We start from the raw sequence: 19,304 nt of genomic DNA, 5'->3' as shown, positions 1-19,304 counted from the left end.
TTGTTGGTAGTTCAAATACAGTAAGTGGCACGTTACGTTGGTTCTGCAAGAACAGGAAGGTGGACGTTACGTTGAAATTCCAAATGCAATAAGATAATTGTGACGTTTGTAGTCCAAATACAGTAAGTGGGACATAAAGTTTGTATTCCAAATACAGTAGGAGGGACGTTACGTTGTTAGTCCAAATACAGTTAGAGGGACGTTATGTTTGTCGTCCAAATACAGTAAGAGGGACGTTACGTTGGAAGTTCAGATACAGTAAGTAGGACGTTACGTTGGTTCTGCAAAAACAGTAAGAGGGACGTTACGTTGGTAGTCCAAATACAGTTGGACGGACGTTACGTTTGGAGTTCAAATACAGTAATTGGCCCGTTACGTTAGTAGTCCAAATTTATTATATGGGACGTTACGTTGGACATTCAAATACAGTAAGTGAAACGTTACGTTGGTGTCCAAATAGAGTAAGAAGGTCGTTACGTTGGTGGTTGAAATACAGTGCAAGGGATGTTACCATGTTTGTCCAAATACAATAACAGGGACGTTACGTTTGTAATCCAAATTCAGTAATAGAGACATTACGTTGGTAGTCCAAATAGAGTAAAAGGAACGTTTATTATAGACTCGTGGGTTGGTTGGTGTTGTCGTCGTCGATCCTTCTCTATGGACAACCCAACCCACAACTCGGCAGAGTGCTTATACTAGGAGATCACCCTTGGCGCTTCTGGCTCTTGGAGAGGGGCTCAACGTCACACGCTTAGGGGATGCGGCTCCAACACTTAGCCTCGTTGTCACGTGCACACACCCACTCGAGCCGCTGTGACTCCCCACTCTCTCCTTAGGTGATATGATCTCCTCGATCCCCCTTTGACTTATTAATATTACCTTCTACCCTGTCCACAGCAGTGGTTCTTGGTTCTTTCTCTCTCCTTCTTTACTACCTCCTGGGAAGCCTCACTAGGACAAGGGCAAACACCAGCAAATTGTGACACATTTACTTGACAAGGCACATATACGATACATACACACATATAATAATAATGAATCCTATACTCCATAATATCACAATCAGGTTGCACTCCAACACCATCAGAACTCTATTATCAGCTTATCAAGGGGTATCCTATCTCCTGGTTCGCCACCTGATACCATTAACCTCCTCAAGTTGGTCAAGCCTACATACACTGTTGCACTATCAGCAAGATAATGTATATATAGAAAATCAGCCTTTGAATGCAATAACATATACCAGTATAAATGTTCATTGATACTTCAGTATAAAAAATTCCTTGACATAAGAATGCCAACAGTCACTCACCTCTCACTGCGTCTTGCACGCTAATGACAACCAAACACTATCAACTCCCTACTAGTAATCCACCAGAACTTCCCCTTCCACCTCTGGAAGTTCACAACCCTAATATCCTTAGGTTCTTCCGGGCTTCACTACCAGGATCCTCTGCAGCTCCTCCCGGCTGCTATCATGAAGTTTCCTTGTGTAACTACGGTGCTTCACCCTTCTGTTAGGTTCTTCCACAGCTCTCTTGGCTGCTACACCACCTCTACAGAAGCACGTGACACTCCTCTTCACTGCTGCTTCTCCTCACAGCTCGAGGTCCTCTGCTCCACTACCTTGGAGTCTCATCAGCTACATCATCTGCTGGCTTCGAAGTTCTCAGCAACTTCTTCCCCAAAGACAAACCTGCAACCCATCGACGTTCCAATAAAATGTTCCCCATTAACACATAAACAAAAATAACCACACAATATGCTTGCCTCAAACCTCTATCTGTCCTCTACATACAGTGAGAGTGGACTCCCCCGTTTTGGGCGGGTCCATACTCCACCTCGCCTGGCGGCGGCGTCCTCACTCGCTGGGAGGGTCTTCCTCCATCCGGAGCCAGGCTCCCTCAGTCGTCCGCCAGCGCTCAGAGGGGACGGACGTCGCTCCGTGTTCCTCCCTCTCCACTCTCTTATTTCAGGCTTTCTGCCTTATTAAAACATGTCTAACTTATAAATAAACATCGCTACTGTCGCTGGGCACACGACCAACTACAATGCAATCACTATGAACTGGCGTTTATCGTGCTTACCACAGATTAACTGGTCGAGGGCGCTTTTCCTCTGACGGCGTCTGGTCAGGGCGCTCCACACAGCCCACAATAATGCTTCTGGGCGATTTAATATCTGCTCGTCGACCAGGACTTGAGACCACAACGTTCCCAGCTCTATTCCACAGCTGGTACGTCTGCACACTTCTCTTCTCTTAGAGATATATCACTAGGGGTTCCCTTCTGACGGGAGCTCAACGGAGCGCGGCTTCCCCCTGCGATGTCTGGCACTCAAGTGAGGTCAAGGTCCTCCGGAAGCGAGCCTCACGCCTCCAGCAAAATGTCCACATCTCCTAGCCAGTCATTTATCTGTTTTCTCCTTCATTGCCCATAATCTCAAACTGCTACACATATCCAAACAACTATTTTACATATGGGTTATCACCTCAATACTTGCTAGACCTTCTAGTTAGGTCAGGCTTGCTGAATAACTCTCAAGAAGGGAGACTCGTTTCTCCTGTAGGCTGAGATCATAACACTCCCCTCCCCTTATTTTTGAGAGTTATTCCAGTGGCAAAACTCGGGATAATACATCCGCCACCACACTGTCTCGTTCTTCAACCAATATACTCTCTTAGGAGTCTACAATTAATTCGTTGCACCTTGCAACATCTGGCTCACAACTCTCCAGAAACATGATCTTCTCACAAACGATTTGACTTCTCTGGCACCTCTTGGCTAGGCTGTCCTCCTTGGACGCCTGCACTCCATTGGTCCACTCTACTTACTGTCTCCACCCTCCGTTTCCTCGTCTTCTTCTCTTCCCGTCCAGAGTCAGACATCTGCTGTCTGTACCTCCTCTGTCGTCTTCACACTTCCATCTACTGCCATTATACTTCCGTCTCCTGTCATCATACCTCACTCCCTCGTCTTCACCGACGATCCTCCTTTTCGTCTCCTCATTTATCTGAGACCTCATCCTGTTCGACCTCCATCGAGTCCTCGGCTTTCTACCATTCATCCATGCTTGCATCATCATCCTCTTCCCACACTTTTCACTTCTATACCACTCCATTTCTTCTCCTTCGACTCTTCTTCGTTCCCTAAAAGTTTCTTCGGGCACTGTACTACATCCAACAGCATTCGACCGTACGCGTCGTCTTGCCTCTCCCAGAGTGCTCGTAAGCATCTCCCCACACATACCGTCTCTTCTCCTCTCATTTTCTCGGCTATCACTCTTCACCATCTCTCCTCCTCGTTTTCTGTGAAACATGCCAACTCTTGACATCTCAAACAACTTAACTCCACTATCCATATGCCTCTGTGCTCGTGGACAATTTGACGTTCTACTTCCGTCCTCAGTCTGTCCACATCTTTCCTCATTCCCACTCAGCACAGTTGCATTCGCCTTCCGACTCTTAATTTCAGCAGTCCGGGCTCTACTCAGGTCCGCTCTCTTCTCACGATTCTTCTTCGGCTGGGCCATCTTCACTTTTGACCTCACCGAGACTTCATTTTTCTGGGCTGGACCTTCATCAAACAGCCATGCTATATCTACGTCGATATCTTCTACCGGTTTAATTGACACTGTCTCATCTTCTCCAGTGTCTTCCTCGTCGGCCACCTCTGCCTTCGTCACTACCGAGACAGGGTACTCAATGGCTTGGCGGTCTCCTGACTCAACTCCTCGGATGTCAGTCAGGTTCACACTCTCAGGTGTCCCACCCGTGCAGTGGCCTTCTGGGCACTCCTCTGGCACAGTCTCCGCTATGACTCTTGGCAACACCTTTGTCCCGCACAAGTCATTCCCCAGGATCACTTGGACTCCTGGAACAGGTATGTCGGGGCACACTCCCAACATCACCTCCGCCGACACATATTCCGACCTTAGCTGGACAGTACATACGGGCATGTCACTCTCCGACAATAACCCATATACTTTCATCTTCCCACTGCCAGCTAACCGTCGATCATTCCCAATCAGGCTTCTCGCAATCAAGCTCTGATTAGCTCCGGTATCTCTTAAGATACCAACTTCTACCTCAGGTTGGCCTCTCATACTGATCCAACCTTTGCTCATGAACGGCCTATACCTCTCGTTCACTAAGTTCGCTCTCTGTGGTTTGTCTTGGAACACATTAGTATATTTACCTCGGGGGTCACACATGGCCAGGGTCACAACTCTCTTGCCCTGCCGACAATATCGCATCACGTGACCCAATCCGTTACAATTGTAACATCTCATCTGGGAGAAATCTCTCCTATAAGAACCAGAGTGGCTCTGACTTTGTCCACTCGCATGAGAGTTCCTAGGGCCAGGCACACTACCTGCACTCTGTGGGGCTTTACTGGACTCTTGATTCCCTGGATCACGAATAGTTTCTCGTTTGGCTCCTCCATCTTCACTTTCAGATGAAGTGCGCGACCTACTCTTCTGAGTTTTAGGGTACTTACTTTTATCTGCCCATTTATCAAAATTTTTCTCACCCCAGACTCTTCTGGGTCTCTCATAATTTCTTCCTCCCCAGACTCCATTGGATCTGCCATTGCTGCGTCTCGCCTCGCTTCTCACTCTGTTCTCCCTCAAGCTCTTGTATGCTTCAGTAATCATATCCGCCCTATCTGCGGCATCTTTCACCTCCATTATCCCTGCTTCTTGGATCTTGAACTTTGTTTCGGGATGCATCATCTCCAAGAACTTCTCCATGACCATCAGTTGCTTCAGGTCAGCATAAGATCCAACTCCAGCAGCCTCAATCCACTTCTGGAATCGTCTTTCCAGATCTCTCGCTGTCTCAGCAAACGTACATGCTCCAACTTTCACCATCTCTCTGAAGCGCTTCCTATAAGCTTCTGGGGTTAACTGAAACGAGCGCAATATGCTGCTCTTTACTGTGGCGTAATCCTGGCACTCTTCCAGTGACAATTGGGTGTATGCCTCCCTGGCTGCACCGGTCAATCTTAACTGGACCAGCTGGGCCCATTCCTCCTGTGGCCACTCCTTGATGCTGGCTACTTTCTCAAAATGCTCGAAGAAGCTCTCTGCCTCTTCGGGAACAAACAAGGGAATGTCCTTCTCCCTAACCCTAACATCTGGTGGGTGTGATACCTGGGTGGTGCTCTCTGGCAACCCATGTTCAATCCTTTGTTCAGCCAAGGTTCTATTCGCTTCTATCTGCATTTGTTTTGTTCTCTCTTTTTCTTTTTCGACCTGGGCTTTTTCTTTTTCGACCTCTAGTCTTGCTTTCTCTTTTTCTTTCTCTTGTTCCAACTCCAGTTCTCTTATTCTGGTTTTCTCTTTTTCTACTTCCAGTTTGGTTTTCTCGGCTTCATTTTTCATTTGGAGTTCCAATTTCATCTTTTCCAGCTGGAACTGTCTCTCCTTGTCCTCTCGTTGTTGCTGCATCTGGAGCTCTAACTGGAATCTCTCCAAGCTCCTATTTCGGCTACTCCTGCTACTGCGGCTACTCCTGCTGCTCCTACTTGATCCCTGGGATCTCACGTCATCCTGCCCATCATCCTCCTTTCCACTTTCAGCTCCTTTCTGGGCTCCTTGTTCTGCCGCTTCACTTTTGGCTCTTGACTGCCTCAGGATCTCATCCTTCATCCCAGCTACTTTAGATGCTTTCAACCTGATGCCACATTTTTCTGCTATTTGTTTCAATTGATCCCTCGTGCAACCTTCCAAGTCCTCAGGCTTGCCTGACTCCACAAATGCTTGCACCTTATCCATCTTTGTCCTGTGAGTCTTCCCAAGAGAGAATATACACCTGCGGTCACACAGTTTATTTCAGCAAGGGTGTACAAATCCACTCTTGGACAGGGTGTGGGTGTGTCAGTTCACTCTCCCGGACACAGGCCCCCAATTTATTATATTGACTGTGGGTTGGTTGGTGTTGTCGTCGTCGATCCTTCTCTATGGACAACCCAACCCACAACTCGGCAGAGTGCTTATACTAGGAGATCACCCTTGGCGCTTCTGGCTCTTGGAGAGGGGCTCAACGTCACACGCTTAGGGGATGCGGCTCCAACACTTAGCCTCGTTGTCACGTGCACACACCCACTCGAGCCGCTGTGACTCCCCACTCTCTCCTTAGGTGATATGATCTCCTCGATCCCCCTTTGACTTATTAATATTACCTTCTACCCTGTCCACAGCAGTGGTTCTTGGTTCTTTCTCTCTCCTTCTTTACTACCTCCTGGGAAGCCTCACTAGGACAAGGGCAAACACCAGCAAATTGTGACACATTTACTTGACAAGGCACATATACGATACATACACACATATAATAATAATGAATCCTATACTCCATAATATCACAATCAGGTTGCACTCCAACACCATCAGAACTCTATTATCAGCTTATCAAGGGGTATCCTATCTCCTGGTTCGCCACCTGATACCATTAACCTCCTCAAGTTGGTCAAGCCTACATACACTGTTGCACTATCAGCAAGATAATGTATATATAGAAAATCAGCCTTTGAATGCAATAACATATACCAGTATAAATGTTCATTGATACTTCAGTATAAAAAATTCCTTGACATAAGAATGCCAACAGTCACTCACCTCTCACTGCGTCTTGCACGCTAATGACAACCAAACACTATCAACTCCCTACTAGTAATCCACCAGAACTTCCCCTTCCACCTCTGGAAGTTCACAACCCTAATATCCTTAGGTTCTTCCGGGCTTCACTACCAGGATCCTCTGCAGCTCCTCCCGGCTGCTATCATGAAGTTTCCTTGTGTAACTACGGTGCTTCACCCTTCTGTTAGGTTCTTCCACAGCTCTCTTGGCTGCTACACCACCTCTACAGAAGCACGTGACACTCCTCTTCACTGCTGCTTCTCCTCACAGCTCGAGGTCCTCTGCTCCACTACCTTGGAGTCTCATCAGCTACATCATCTGCTGGCTTCGAAGTTCTCAGCAACTTCTTCCCCAAAGACAAACCTGCAACCCATCGACGTTCCAATAAAATGTTCCCCATTAACACATAAACAAAAATAACCACACAATATGCTTGCCTCAAACCTCTATCTGTCCTCTACATACAGTGAGAGTGGACTCCCCCGTTTTGGGCGGGTCCATACTCCACCTCGCCTGGCGGCGGCGTCCTCACTCGCTGGGAGGGTCTTCCTCCATCCGGAGCCAGGCTCCCTCAGTCGTCCGCCAGCGCTCAGAGGGGACGGACGTCGCTCCGTGTTCCTCCCTCTCCACTCTCTTATTTCAGGCTTTCTGCCTTATTAAAACATGTCTAACTTATAAATAAACATCGCTACTGTCGCTGGGCACACGACCAACTACAATGCAATCACTATGAACTGGCGTTTATCGTGCTTACCACAGATTAACTGGTCGAGGGCGCTTTTCCTCTGACGGCGTCTGGTCAGGGCGCTCCACACAGCCCACAATAATGCTTCTGGGCGATTTAATATCTGCTCGTCGACCAGGACTTGAGACCACAACGTTCCCAGCTCTATTCCACAGCTGGTACGTCTGCACACTTCTCTTCTCTTAGAGATATATCACTAGGGGTTCCCTTCTGACGGGAGCTCAACGGAGCGCGGCTTCCCCCTGCGATGTCTGGCACTCAAGTGAGGTCAAGGTCCTCCGGAAGCGAGCCTCACGCCTCCAGCAAAATGTCCACATCTCCTAGCCAGTCATTTATCTGTTTTCTCCTTCATTGCCCATAATCTCAAACTGCTACACATATCCAAACAACTATTTTACATATGGGTTATCACCTCAATACTTGCTAGACCTTCTAGTTAGGTCAGGCTTGCTGAATAACTCTCAAGAAGGGAGACTCGTTTCTCCTGTAGGCTGAGATCATAACACGTTACAGTTGTAGTCCAAATAGAAGAAGTGGGACGTTACTTTGGTAGTCCAAATACAGTAAGAGGGACAGTACGTTTGTAGTTCAAATAAAGTAGGACGGACATTACGTTGGTAATTCAAATACAGTAAATGGCACGTTACGTAGGTGGTTAAAATACAGTAATTGGGACGTTATGTTCATGGTCCTAAAAATGTCAGGAGGTCGTGACGGTGGTAGTTGAAATACAGTAAGTGGCACGTTATTTATGTGTCCAAAGTTCAGTAAGAGGGTCGTTACGTTGGTAGTTCAAAAACATTATGAGGGCGGTTACCTTTGTTGTCCAATATCAGTAAGTGGAACGTTACAGTTGTAGTCCAAATACAGTAAGAGGAACGTTTCGTTGGTAGTTGAAATACAGTAAGATGATCGTGACGTATGTAGTCCAAATACAGTAAGTGGGACGTTACGTTTGTAGTCCAAATACAGTAAGTAGCACGTTACGTTGGTTCTGCAAAAACAGTAAGAGGGACATTACGTTGACTAACGTAAACGACTAACGTTACGTTTACGTTAGTCGTCTAAATACAGTGAGAGGGACGTTACGTTGGTAGTTGAAATACAGTAAGTGGCACGTTACATTGGTGTCCAAATACACTAAGAGGGTCGTTACGTTGGTAGTGGAAATATAGTGAGAGGGACGTTACCATGGTTGTCCATATACAGTAACAGAGACGTTACGTTGGTAGTACAAAGAAAATAATAGAGAATTATGTTGGCAGGCCACAGTAAAATTAACGTTACAGTTGTAGTCCAAATACAATATGAGGGACGTTACGTTGGTAGTCCAAAATCAGTAGGAGGAACGTTACGATGGAAGTCAAAATACAGTAAGTGGGACGTTACAGTTGTCGTCCAGATACAGTAAGAGGGACTTTTCGTTGGCAGTTCAAATTCAGTAAGTGGCACGTTACGTTGATTCTGCAAAGACAGTAGGAGGGACGTTACGCTGGTAGTCGAAATACAGTAAGAGGAACGTTACGTTTGTAGTTTAAATACAGTAAGTGGTACGTTACGTTTGTAGTTCAATTACAGTAAGAGGGTCGTTACGTTGCTTGTCCAAATATAGTAAGAGGGGACGTTTCGTGAGTAGTTCAAATACAGTAAAAGTGACATAATGTTTACAGTAAAAATACAGCAAGAGGGACGTTACGTTGGTAGTTCAAATATAGTAATTACCACGTTACGTTGGGTCCGCAAAAAAACAGTAAGAGGGACGTTTCGTTGATAGTCCAAACACAGTAGGAGGAACGTTACGTTTGTAGTCCAAATACAGTAAGTGGGACGTTACGTTGGAAGTTCAAATACAGTAATTGGCACGTTATGTAGGTAGTATAAATTCAGTATGTGAGGCGTTACGTTGTAGTCCAAATACAGTAAGTTGGACTTTACGTTGGTGGTCCAAAAACAGTAAGGGTGTCGTTACGTTGGTAGTTGAAATACAGTAAGTGGCACATTACGTTGGTGTAAAAATACAGTAATAAAGACGTTACGTTGGTAGTCCAAATATTGTACGAGGATGTTAAGGTTGTAGTAAAAATACAATAAAAGGGACGTTACGTTGGTAGTTCAAATACAGTGAGAGGGACGTTACGTTGATAGTCCAAAATCAGTAATTGATTGAGGCTGCCGGTGTTGGATCTTATACTGGCTTAAAGAAGTTAATGGTCGTGGAAAAGTTCTTGGAGATGATGCATCCCTAGACAAAGTTCAAGATCACGAGGCAGGGGTAAAGGATGTGAAAGATGCCGCAGATAGGGCGGATATGATTAGTGAAGCATGCAAGAGCTTAAGGGAGAACAGAGTGAGAAGCGAGGCGAGACACGGTAATAGCAGACCCAGTAGAGTCTGGGAAGAAAGAAATTGTGATAAACCCAGAGGAACCTGGGGTGAGAAAAACTTTGATAGATGGACGAGTAATCGCAAGCATCCTGAAACTCAGAAGAGTAAGTCACACACTTCATCTGAAAGTGAGGATGAAGAAGTTAAGCAGGAAAATAAAAATGTGCCGAGAAGACAAGAGTCCAGTCGAGCCCCAGAGAGTACGAGTAGTACATCTGGCCTGAGGAACTCCAATATGAGTGGGCAGAGTCAGAACCACTCGGGAACATATAGGAGAGATTTCTCCCAAATGAGGTGTTACAATTGTAACCGATTAGGTCACGTGATGCGAGATTGTAGGCAGGGCATGAGAGTTGTAACCTTGGCCATGTGTGACCCCCGAAGTAATTATACTAATGTGTTCCAGGACAAACCACAGAAGGTGAACTTAGTGAACGAGCGGTATAGGCCGTTCATGAGTAAAGATTGGATCGGAATAGGAGGCCAACCTGAAGTAGAAGTTGGTATCTTAAGAGATACCGCAGCCAATCAGACCCTGATCACGAAAAGCCTAATTGGGAGTGATCTACGGATAGCTGGCAGGAGGAAGATGAAGGTATATGGGTTGTTGTCTGAGAGTGACATGCCCGTATGTCCTGTCCAGCTAAGGTCGGAATATTTGTCAGCAGAGGTAATGTCGGGAGTATGCCCCGACATATCTGTTCCAAGAGTCCAGGTGATCCTGGGGAATGACTTATGCGGGACGAAGGTGTTGCCAAAGATTGTAGTGGAGGCTGCGCCAGAGGAGTGCCAAAGGAGCCACGGCACAGATGGGACACATGAGCGTGTGAACCTGACTGACATTCGAGGGGACGTGACAGGAGACCGCCAAGCCATTGAGTACCCTGTCTCGGTAGTGACGAAGGAAGAGATGGTCGACGAGGAAGACACTGGAGAAGATGAGACAGAGTCGATTCAACCGGTAGAAGATATCGACGAAGATATAGTGTGGCTGTTTGAGGAAGATCCGGCTCAGGAAAATGGAGCCTCGGTGAGGTCAAAAGTGAAAATGACCCGTCCGAAGAAGAATAATGTGAAGAGAGTGGACCTGAGTATAGCCCAGCCCACTGAAATTAAAAGTCAGAAGGTGGATGCAACTATGCTGAGTAGAAGTGAAGAAAGATGTGGAGAGAGCGAGGACGGGAAGAAAAGGTCAAGTTGTCCACGAGCACAGGAGCATAAGGATAATGGAGTCAAGTTGTTTGAGATGTCAAGAGTTGACATGTTTCACGGAGAAGAGATAATGAAGAAGAGTGATAGCCGAGAAAAGGAAGTGAGAAGAGACAGTGTGTGCAGAGGTATGCTTACAAGCACTCTGGAAGTGGTAGAGCGACGAGTGTTGTTGAGTGTAGTACACTGCTCGAAGAAACCTTGAAGGAACGATGTAAAGTTTAAGGAAAAGAAATGGAGTTGTGTAGAAGTGGGAAGTGTATGAAGATGATGTTGATGCAAACATGGTGGAGTAGAAGAAAGCCGAGGTTTCGATGGAAGTCGAAGAGGATGAAGTCTCGGATAAATTGAGGAGACAAAAGAAGGGATCGTCGGTAAAGACGAGAAAGTGAAGTATGTTGACAAGAGACGGAAGTATGATGGCAGTAGATGGAAGCGTGAAGACGACAGAGTGAAGTACGTTGATGTGAGACTGAAGCGTGATGGTGGCAGACCGAATCCGAATCATGAGGACGATGAACTGAAGCACGAGGACGACAGAGGAGGTACAGACGGTAGATGTCTTACTCTGAACGTGAAGAGCGCAAGAAGAGGAAACGAAGGGTGGAAACAATAAGTAGAGTGGACTGATGGAGTGCAAGTGTCCAAGGGGGACAGCCTAGTCAAGGTGAAAGAAGTTGAATCGTTTAAGAGAAGACCATGTTTCTAGCGAGTTGTGAGCCAGATGTTGCGAAGTGCCATGGATAATTGTAGACTCCTGGAGGGAGTACATAAACAGATCAACCGGCCGAACAAATTTGTTAAAGGCCAAGGATATGTGGTGGCTGGTGCGTTATCCCGAGCCTTGCCACTGGAATAACTCTCAAAAATAAGGGGAGGGGAGTGTTGTGATCCCAGATAGGTGAGAAACGAGTCTACCTTGAGAGTTATTCTGCAAGACCTGACCTAAATAAGAGGTTAAAGAAATATAGACATAAAGATACATACGTAAAACAATTGGTTAAATTTGACAGATTGTTTAAGAATATGGTCAGTGAACAAGAATAGAAATGAATTACTTGACATGAGATGTGGAGAGTTTGCTGGAAATGTGAGGCTCGCTTCTGGAGGGCCTTGACCCCTGCTTGATGGTGTTATGGGAGTTCTTCTACTCCCCAAGCCCGGCCCGAGGCCAGGCTCGACTTGTGAGAGTTTGGTCCACCAGGCTGTTGCTTGGAGCGGCCCGCAGGCCCACATACCCACCACAGCCCGGCTGATCCGGAACTTCTCTTAGAAAACAGTTCAGTTTTCTCTTGAAGATCTCCACGGTTGTTCCGGCAATATTTCTCATAGTCGCAGGGAGGACGTTGAACAGCCGCGGACCTCAGATGTTTATACAGTGTTCTCTGATTGTGCCTATGGCACCTCTGCTCTTCACTGGTTCAATCTTGTATTTTCTTCCATATCGTTCACTCCAGTACGTTGTTATTTTACTGTGTAGATTTGGGACCTGGCCCTCCAGTATTTTCCATGTGTATATTATTTGGTATCTCTCTCGTCTCCTTTCTAGAGAGTACATTTGGAGAACTTTGAGACGATCCCAATAATTTAGGTGTTTTATCTCGTCTATGTGTGCCGCATATGTTCTCTGTATTCCCTCTATTTCAACAATCTCTCCTGCTCTGAAGGGGGAAGTGAGTACTGAGCAGTACTCGAGACGGGACAAAACAAGTGACTTGAACAGTACAACCATTGTGATGGGATCCCTGGATTTGAAAGTTCTTGTAATCCATCCTATCATTTTTCTGGCTGACGCAATATTTGCTTGGTTATGCTCCCTAAACGTTAGATCGTCGGACATCATTATTCACAAATCCTTGTCATGCTGTTTTTCTACTATGGGAAGACTCGATTGTGTTTTGTACCCTGTATTATGTTTCAGATCCTCATTTTTGCCGTACCTGAGTACCTGAAATTTATCACTGTTAAACATCATGTTATTTTCTGCTGCCCAATCGAAAACTTTGTTGACATCTGCTTGTAATTTTTCAATGTCTTCAGCAGAGGTAATTTTCATGCTGATTTTTGTGTCATCTGCGAAGGATGACACGAAGCTGTGACGTGTATTTTTGTCTATATTTGATATGAGAATGAGGAACAGTAGCGGTGCAACGACTGTACCTTGAGGTACAGAGCTTTTAACTTCGCTTGGACTCGATTTTATTTGATTGACTGTTACTCTTTGTGTTCTGTTCGACAGGAAATTGAGTATCCAGCGTCCTACTTTTCTAGTTATTCCCATTGACCTCATTTTGTTTGCAGTCACTCCATGGTCACATATGTCGAACGCCTTTGCAAAATCTGTGTATTCAACATCTGCATTTTGTTTTTCTTGTAGAGCTTCTGTGATTTTCTCATAGTAGTTGAGTAGCTGTGACAGACAGGATCTTTCCGCTCTAAATCCATGTCGTCCTGGGTTGTGCAACTCATTGTTTTCCATAAAACTGGAACATTGATTCGTAATCACTCTTTCAAACACTTTTTTTTGTGTGATGTTAGTTTAACTGTCCTACAATTTTTTGCCAAGGCTTTACTCTCCCCCTTGTGCAAAGGCGCTATATCTGCAGATTGAAGTGCTGCTGGTATCTCCCCTGCATCTAGGCTAGTACAACATCTGTATTTTGCTTTTCTTCTAGAGCTATTGTGATTTTGTCATAATAGTTGAGTAACTGTGACAGACAGGATCTTGCCGCTCTAAATCCATGTTTTCCTGGGTTGTGCAATTCATTGTTTTCCATAAAACTAGAACGTTGATTCGTAATCACTCTTTCAAACACTTTTATTATGTGTGATGTTAGTGCAACTGGCCTATAATTTTTTGCCAAGGCTATACTCCCCCCCTTGTGCAAAGGAGCTATATCTGCAGATTTAAGTGCTGCTGGTATTTCCCCTGTATCTAGGCTCTTTCTCCATATTACGCTGAGTGCTCGCGCTACTGGTACTTAACATTTCTTTATGAATATTGAATTCCATGAGTCAGGCCCAAGTGCTGAGCGCACCGGCACATTGTCAATTTCTCTTTCAAAGTCTTCCGAAATTGTGGTAATATCCGCTATATTATCTGCAGCTTGAATGTCATTCATAAAGAAGCTGTCTGGGTCATCAACTTTCATGTTGTTTATTGGTGTTCTAAACATAGCCTCTGTGACGGTGTTCCCCCTTTATATTTCTCCCACGCCAGCTGTAAGAGTCATATCTACTTTACCCGAACGTTCTCTGCGTTCCAGGGAACAATTTAACATATGTGGGAGCAAGAGGTGTTCTCGCGTTGGCGAGAAATTACCTAAAGAAGAGTGTTTTGGCCAGTGGCTTAGGCCCTTTTGGACGCCAAGAGGGCGCTGGCCCCTACGTTTTCCCGCCAAGACGTTATGACGTCAGTGGCACCAGATTGGTCAAGAACGATGAAGTGGTACAGGGAGCCAATGAGAAATGCCCCTGGCAAGTATGACGTCACGAGAGGAAGGGGTCCAGGCGGCGTGCCCCGTGGCACCATGAGTTAGATACGACACGTCGTCAAGGGCGGACGTGCGATAGGGGGTTCCTGTCAGTCTGAGTTTTTGCCCCTCTCCGGTGGACATGCGCATCACCAGTGGTCTGCAAGCATTCTGTGAGGTCTTCCTGAACTCCGTGGAGCAGACAGAAGAAGGAATTGACGAGAAACGAGCAACAAGTGCTCCAGTGACAGGCGTTTAGCAGAAGTGAAGCCTGGACAGTGACGTCAGGGACGAGTGTACAGTTTCACCAGTTGGGTGACGACGTAACGGCTGGGCCAGTTCACCGTGAGAAAGGAGAAGAACAAACTAGATGGGAATATGAACGACTGCAGCCGTGAGTGAGGACTGCAGACGTAATTGTAAGGAGGAGACGACGGCCAGAAGACCGACTCCAACCCTTCAAGAGGTTGTGGAGGAGCACGGAACCTGCAGAGGAAAGAGCACGGAGACGAAGCGTTTTTGGGGCGTTGGTTGAAGTCCTGGGAAGAGCATAAGAGTGTGTGGGGGTGTTCCCTACAGCAAGTCGTGAGCTGGGACCAGGAGCTTCAGTTCAACCCTCAACAGAGGACGAGTCCACATCATTGATGGTGGAAGTAGGTAATTCAGTTTCACCCCCCCCCCCATTCCCCTTTAGTTAGCTATTAGCTAGAGTGTCTTCTATGTCATGAGCAGGGCTCACCGATGTCTATGTTTCTAATAGGACACAGTTGTGAAGGGAGATGCTATAGAGCGCTCACGAGATATATATATGGTGTGTGATTGCACCTGCGGTTTGATGAAGAGATTACTGTGTGCCGGGAGTGTCATTTATATTATAGGTTTGTGCCAGAGGATATATATATATATATATATATATATATATATATATATATATATATATATATATATATATATATATATATATATATATATATATATATATATATATATATATATATATATATATATATATATATATATATATATATATATATATATTATTAAATATGACCGAAAAAGTAAGATTAATAATTCTAACACGAATTTTCTCAATTTTTCGTACATTACGCTTCACTGTTGGAGGTAAATCAAAAATCACTTCTCCAAAATTCATTTTAATTTCTAGTCTGACGCGACACGGGCGCGTTTCGTAAAACTTATTACATTTTCAAAGACTTCACAAATACACAACTGATTAGAACTTACGTCTCTCTGATATTATATCTACATTTGAGTGAGGTGGGAAGGATGATGTGGCATTAACACAAGACAGAACAGGGGATATTAATAGGGTATTAAAAGTATCAACACAAGACAGAACAGAAAACAATGGGTATTGAATAGAAGTGTTTGTAGAAAGCCTATTGGTCCATATTTCTTGATGCTTCTATATTGGAGCGGAGTCTTGAGGTGGGTAGAATATAGTTGTGCAATAATTGGCTGTTGATTGCTGGTGTTGACTTCTTGATGTGTAGTGCCTCGCAAACGTCAAGCCGCCTGCTATCGCTGTATCTATCGATGATTTCTGTGTTGTTTACTAGGATTTCTCTGGCGATGGTTTGGTTATGGGAAGAGATTATATGTTCCTTAATGGAGCCCTGTTGCTTATGCATCGTTAAACGCCTAGAAAGAGATGTTGTTGTCTTGCCTATATACTGGGTTTTTTGGAGCTTACAGTCCCCAAGTGGGCATTTGAAGGCATAGACGACGTTAGTCTCTTTTAAAGCGTTCTGTTTTGTGTCTGGAGAGTTTCTCATGAGTAGGCTGGCCGTTTTTCTGGTTTTATAGTAAATAGTCAGTTGTATCCTCTGATTTTTGTCTGTAGGGATAACGTTTCTATTAACAATATCTTTCAGGACCCTTTCCTCCGTTTTATGAGGTGGAAAAGAAGTTCCTGTAAAATAGTCTAATAGGGGGTATAGGTGTTGTGTTAGTTGTCTCTTCAGAGGTTGCATGGCTTTTCACTTTCCTTCTTATGATGTCTTCGATGAAACCATTGGAGAAGCCTGTCCTGTTTGCAAACTTCTACATGGGTACCATCGAGCAAAAAGTCTTAGTCGACATGAACTTGAAACCGGCCATATACTGCAGGTATGTTGACGACATTTTTACACAGGTACCTGATGTCAGACATCTGCAGGAGCTGAAGGAGGCATTTGAGCAGAGTTCCGTGCTGCGTTTCACTTACGAGACGGAAAAGGATGGGAAGCTGCCTTTTCTAGATGTAACACTCATGGAAAAGGGCGGAGGTTTCCACACTGCAGTCTACACTAAGGAAACAAACATAGGAATGTGCCTAAATGCCAACAGCGACTGCCCCGACAGGTACAAGAGGAGTGTTGTTAACGCATACGTCGACCGTGCTCTCAGCCACAGCTCAGAATGGAAGCAAGTCGACGAAGAACTCTGTAGGGTAAGGCAGGTTCTAGTCAATAACGGCTTCTCCAATGGTTTCATCGAAGACATCATAAGAAGGAAAGTGAAAAGCCATGCAACCTCTGAAGAGACAACTAACACAACACCTATACCCCCTATTAGACTATTTTACAGGAACTTCTTTTCCACAGCTCATAAAACGGAGGAAAGGGTCCTGAAAGATATTGTTAATAGAAACGTTATCCCTACAGACAAAAATCAGAGGATACAACTGACTATTTACTATAAAACCAGAAAAACGGCCAGCCTACTCATGAGAAACTCTCCAGACACAAAACAGAACGCTTTAAAAGAGACTAACGTCGTCTATGCCTTCAAATGCCCACTTGGGGACTGTAAGCTCCAAAAAACCCAGTATATAGGCAAGACAACAACATCTCTTTCTAGGCGTTTAACGATGCATAAGCAACAGGGCTCCATTAAGGAACATATAATCTCTTCCCATAACCAAACCATCGCCAGAGAAATCCTAGTAAACAACACAGAAATCATCGATAGATACAGCGATAGCAGGCGGCTTGACGTTTGCGAGGCACTACACATCAAGAAGTCAACACCAGCAATCAACAGCCAATTATTGCACAACTATATTCTACCCACCTCAAGACTCCGCTCCAATATAGAAGCATCAAGAAATATGGACCAATAGGCTTTCTACAAACACTTCTATTCAATACCCATTGTTTTCTGTTCTGTCTTGTGTTGATACTTTTAATACCCTATTAATATCCCCTGTTCTGTCTTGTGTTAATGCCACATCATCCTTCCCACCTCACTCAAATGTAGATATAATATCAGAGAGACGTAAGTTCTAATCAGTTGTGTATTTGTGAAGTCTTTGAAAATGTAATAAGTTTTACGAAACGCGCCCGTGTCGCGTCAGACTAGAAATAAAAATGAATTTTGGAGAAGTGATTTTTGATTTACCTCCAACAGTGAAGCGTAATGTACGAAAGATTGAGAAAATTTGTGTTAGAATTATTAATCTTACTTTTTCGGTCATATTTAATAATATATGTCTACAGGAAAGACTGCTACCAAAATATACTAATATATATATATATATATATGTACAATTTAATAGTGTAAGGCTGTGTGCCTGGAGTGTCATTTATGTTATAGGTTTGTGCCAGAGGATATATATATATATATAAATGTACAATTTAGTAGTGTAAGGCTGTGTGCCAAGAGTTGCCTCATTATTATTATTATAAATATTGATGTGATTTATATACTGGAGTTATTAAATAACATATTCATGTTTTGTGGTTAACTGTGATTATGCCAGAGTAGTGATATACTGTGAACATGAAGGAATAATAGGCGCCTCACGTCAAATAGTGTGAATATAGTGAGATAGTAAGCAGAGTGAGCTCAGCTGAGGAGAGTGAGTGGGCATGGCATCTCGCGAGTTGCCAAACGTTCGATAACAGTGCATTTGGAGCATGGGAAAGCGTGACAGCCAGGAGTGTTGCCATCTCCCTGAGTGTTCCAGAATTATGAAGAGGCGGAGAGGAAGCTGCTCATTTATTCCTTTGCCATGTTGTTGATGCAGAGTTGTGATTCTTTAATCTTTTAAGTAAACTACAAAACCACCGCCGTGTTTGTATCAACCCTCCATTACCTTGTTGCTACTGAGAGTGAGTGATTTAAACATATACTTACCTGCTACCAACTTGATTAGTGTTCTTTGGGGCCACTACTACTACTACATTATTACTATTTTCACTGAGGTGTTACTGGACACGGTAAACACCAGTTAGCGACCTTTAGTGAGCGGTAGAGCCCTCTGTCGGGGCGGGCACATGATCAAGTGAAGTGATCGTGTTCTCACTCGTCTTAGGCTATGAGGCCGGCCGAAGATAGACTGAGAGACTCTCCTTTGTAAACAGTGGCACCATGAGGATTGAGAGAAGATCCATGGGGCTACAGTAAGTAACACTTTTCACTACTATTACTTGGTGGGTGACTGGCTAGAGAGGGAGACACCCCGACATTGGTGACCTTGCCAGGATCACGATTACGGTTACGATTGTGGTGCTTGATAGTGGCCAAAGGTATTAGGTACAGGTAACAGGTATTCACTCATAGCACAAGTATGGAGGACGAGAAGGTAGCAAGGTTTATTGACACCAGGGATGAACAGGTGCTGGAGGATTGCACCGAGGCAGGCGCAGCTGCAGTTAAAAGCTCGCCACTTTGGAATCCAGTTGAGATCCTCCAAAGTGGGAGAAAGGAGGCTTGAGATAGTGGCACAGCTCAGGGCCCGAGATGAGGCTTTGAGGGAGGAACGGCCACCGACACCTGCCAGTGCAGGGGAGAATTTAAGCATTGGTGGAAGCAGTAGGGGATCCAGTGGCAGCCGGCGCAGTGTC

General features: G+C 44.9%; 1 protein-coding gene across 1 annotated transcript; it reads right to left on the bottom strand.

Moving 5' to 3' along the window:
- Positions 1-616: 616 nt before the first annotated feature.
- On the bottom strand, positions 617-7,877 carry LOC138356711 (uncharacterized). The gene is made up of 3 exons (XM_069312900.1): positions 7,397-7,877; positions 2,091-7,005; positions 617-1,699 (listed from the first exon to the last, which is right to left on the bottom strand). Exon 2 carries the CDS (start codon positions 5,779-5,781, stop codon positions 2,833-2,835), a length of 2,949 nt encoding a protein of 982 aa, XP_069169001.1. The 5' UTR covers positions 5,782-7,005; positions 7,397-7,877; the 3' UTR covers positions 617-1,699; positions 2,091-2,832.
- Between the last annotated feature and the right edge of the window lie 11,427 nt (positions 7,878-19,304).

The sequence above is a fragment of the Procambarus clarkii genome, chromosome 74 (assembly GCF_040958095.1).
Source record: "Procambarus clarkii isolate CNS0578487 chromosome 74, FALCON_Pclarkii_2.0, whole genome shotgun sequence".
Taxonomy (NCBI): domain Eukaryota; kingdom Metazoa; phylum Arthropoda; class Malacostraca; order Decapoda; family Cambaridae; genus Procambarus; species Procambarus clarkii.
This window is presented reverse-complemented; position numbering and strand designations above follow the sequence as displayed.

What these genes read in the sequence shown, in the direction of transcription:
- LOC138356711 (XM_069312900.1), bottom strand. Translation starts at nt 5,781, where the DNA reads ATGGATAAGGTGCAAGCATTTGTGGAGTCAGGCAAGCCTGAGGACTTG.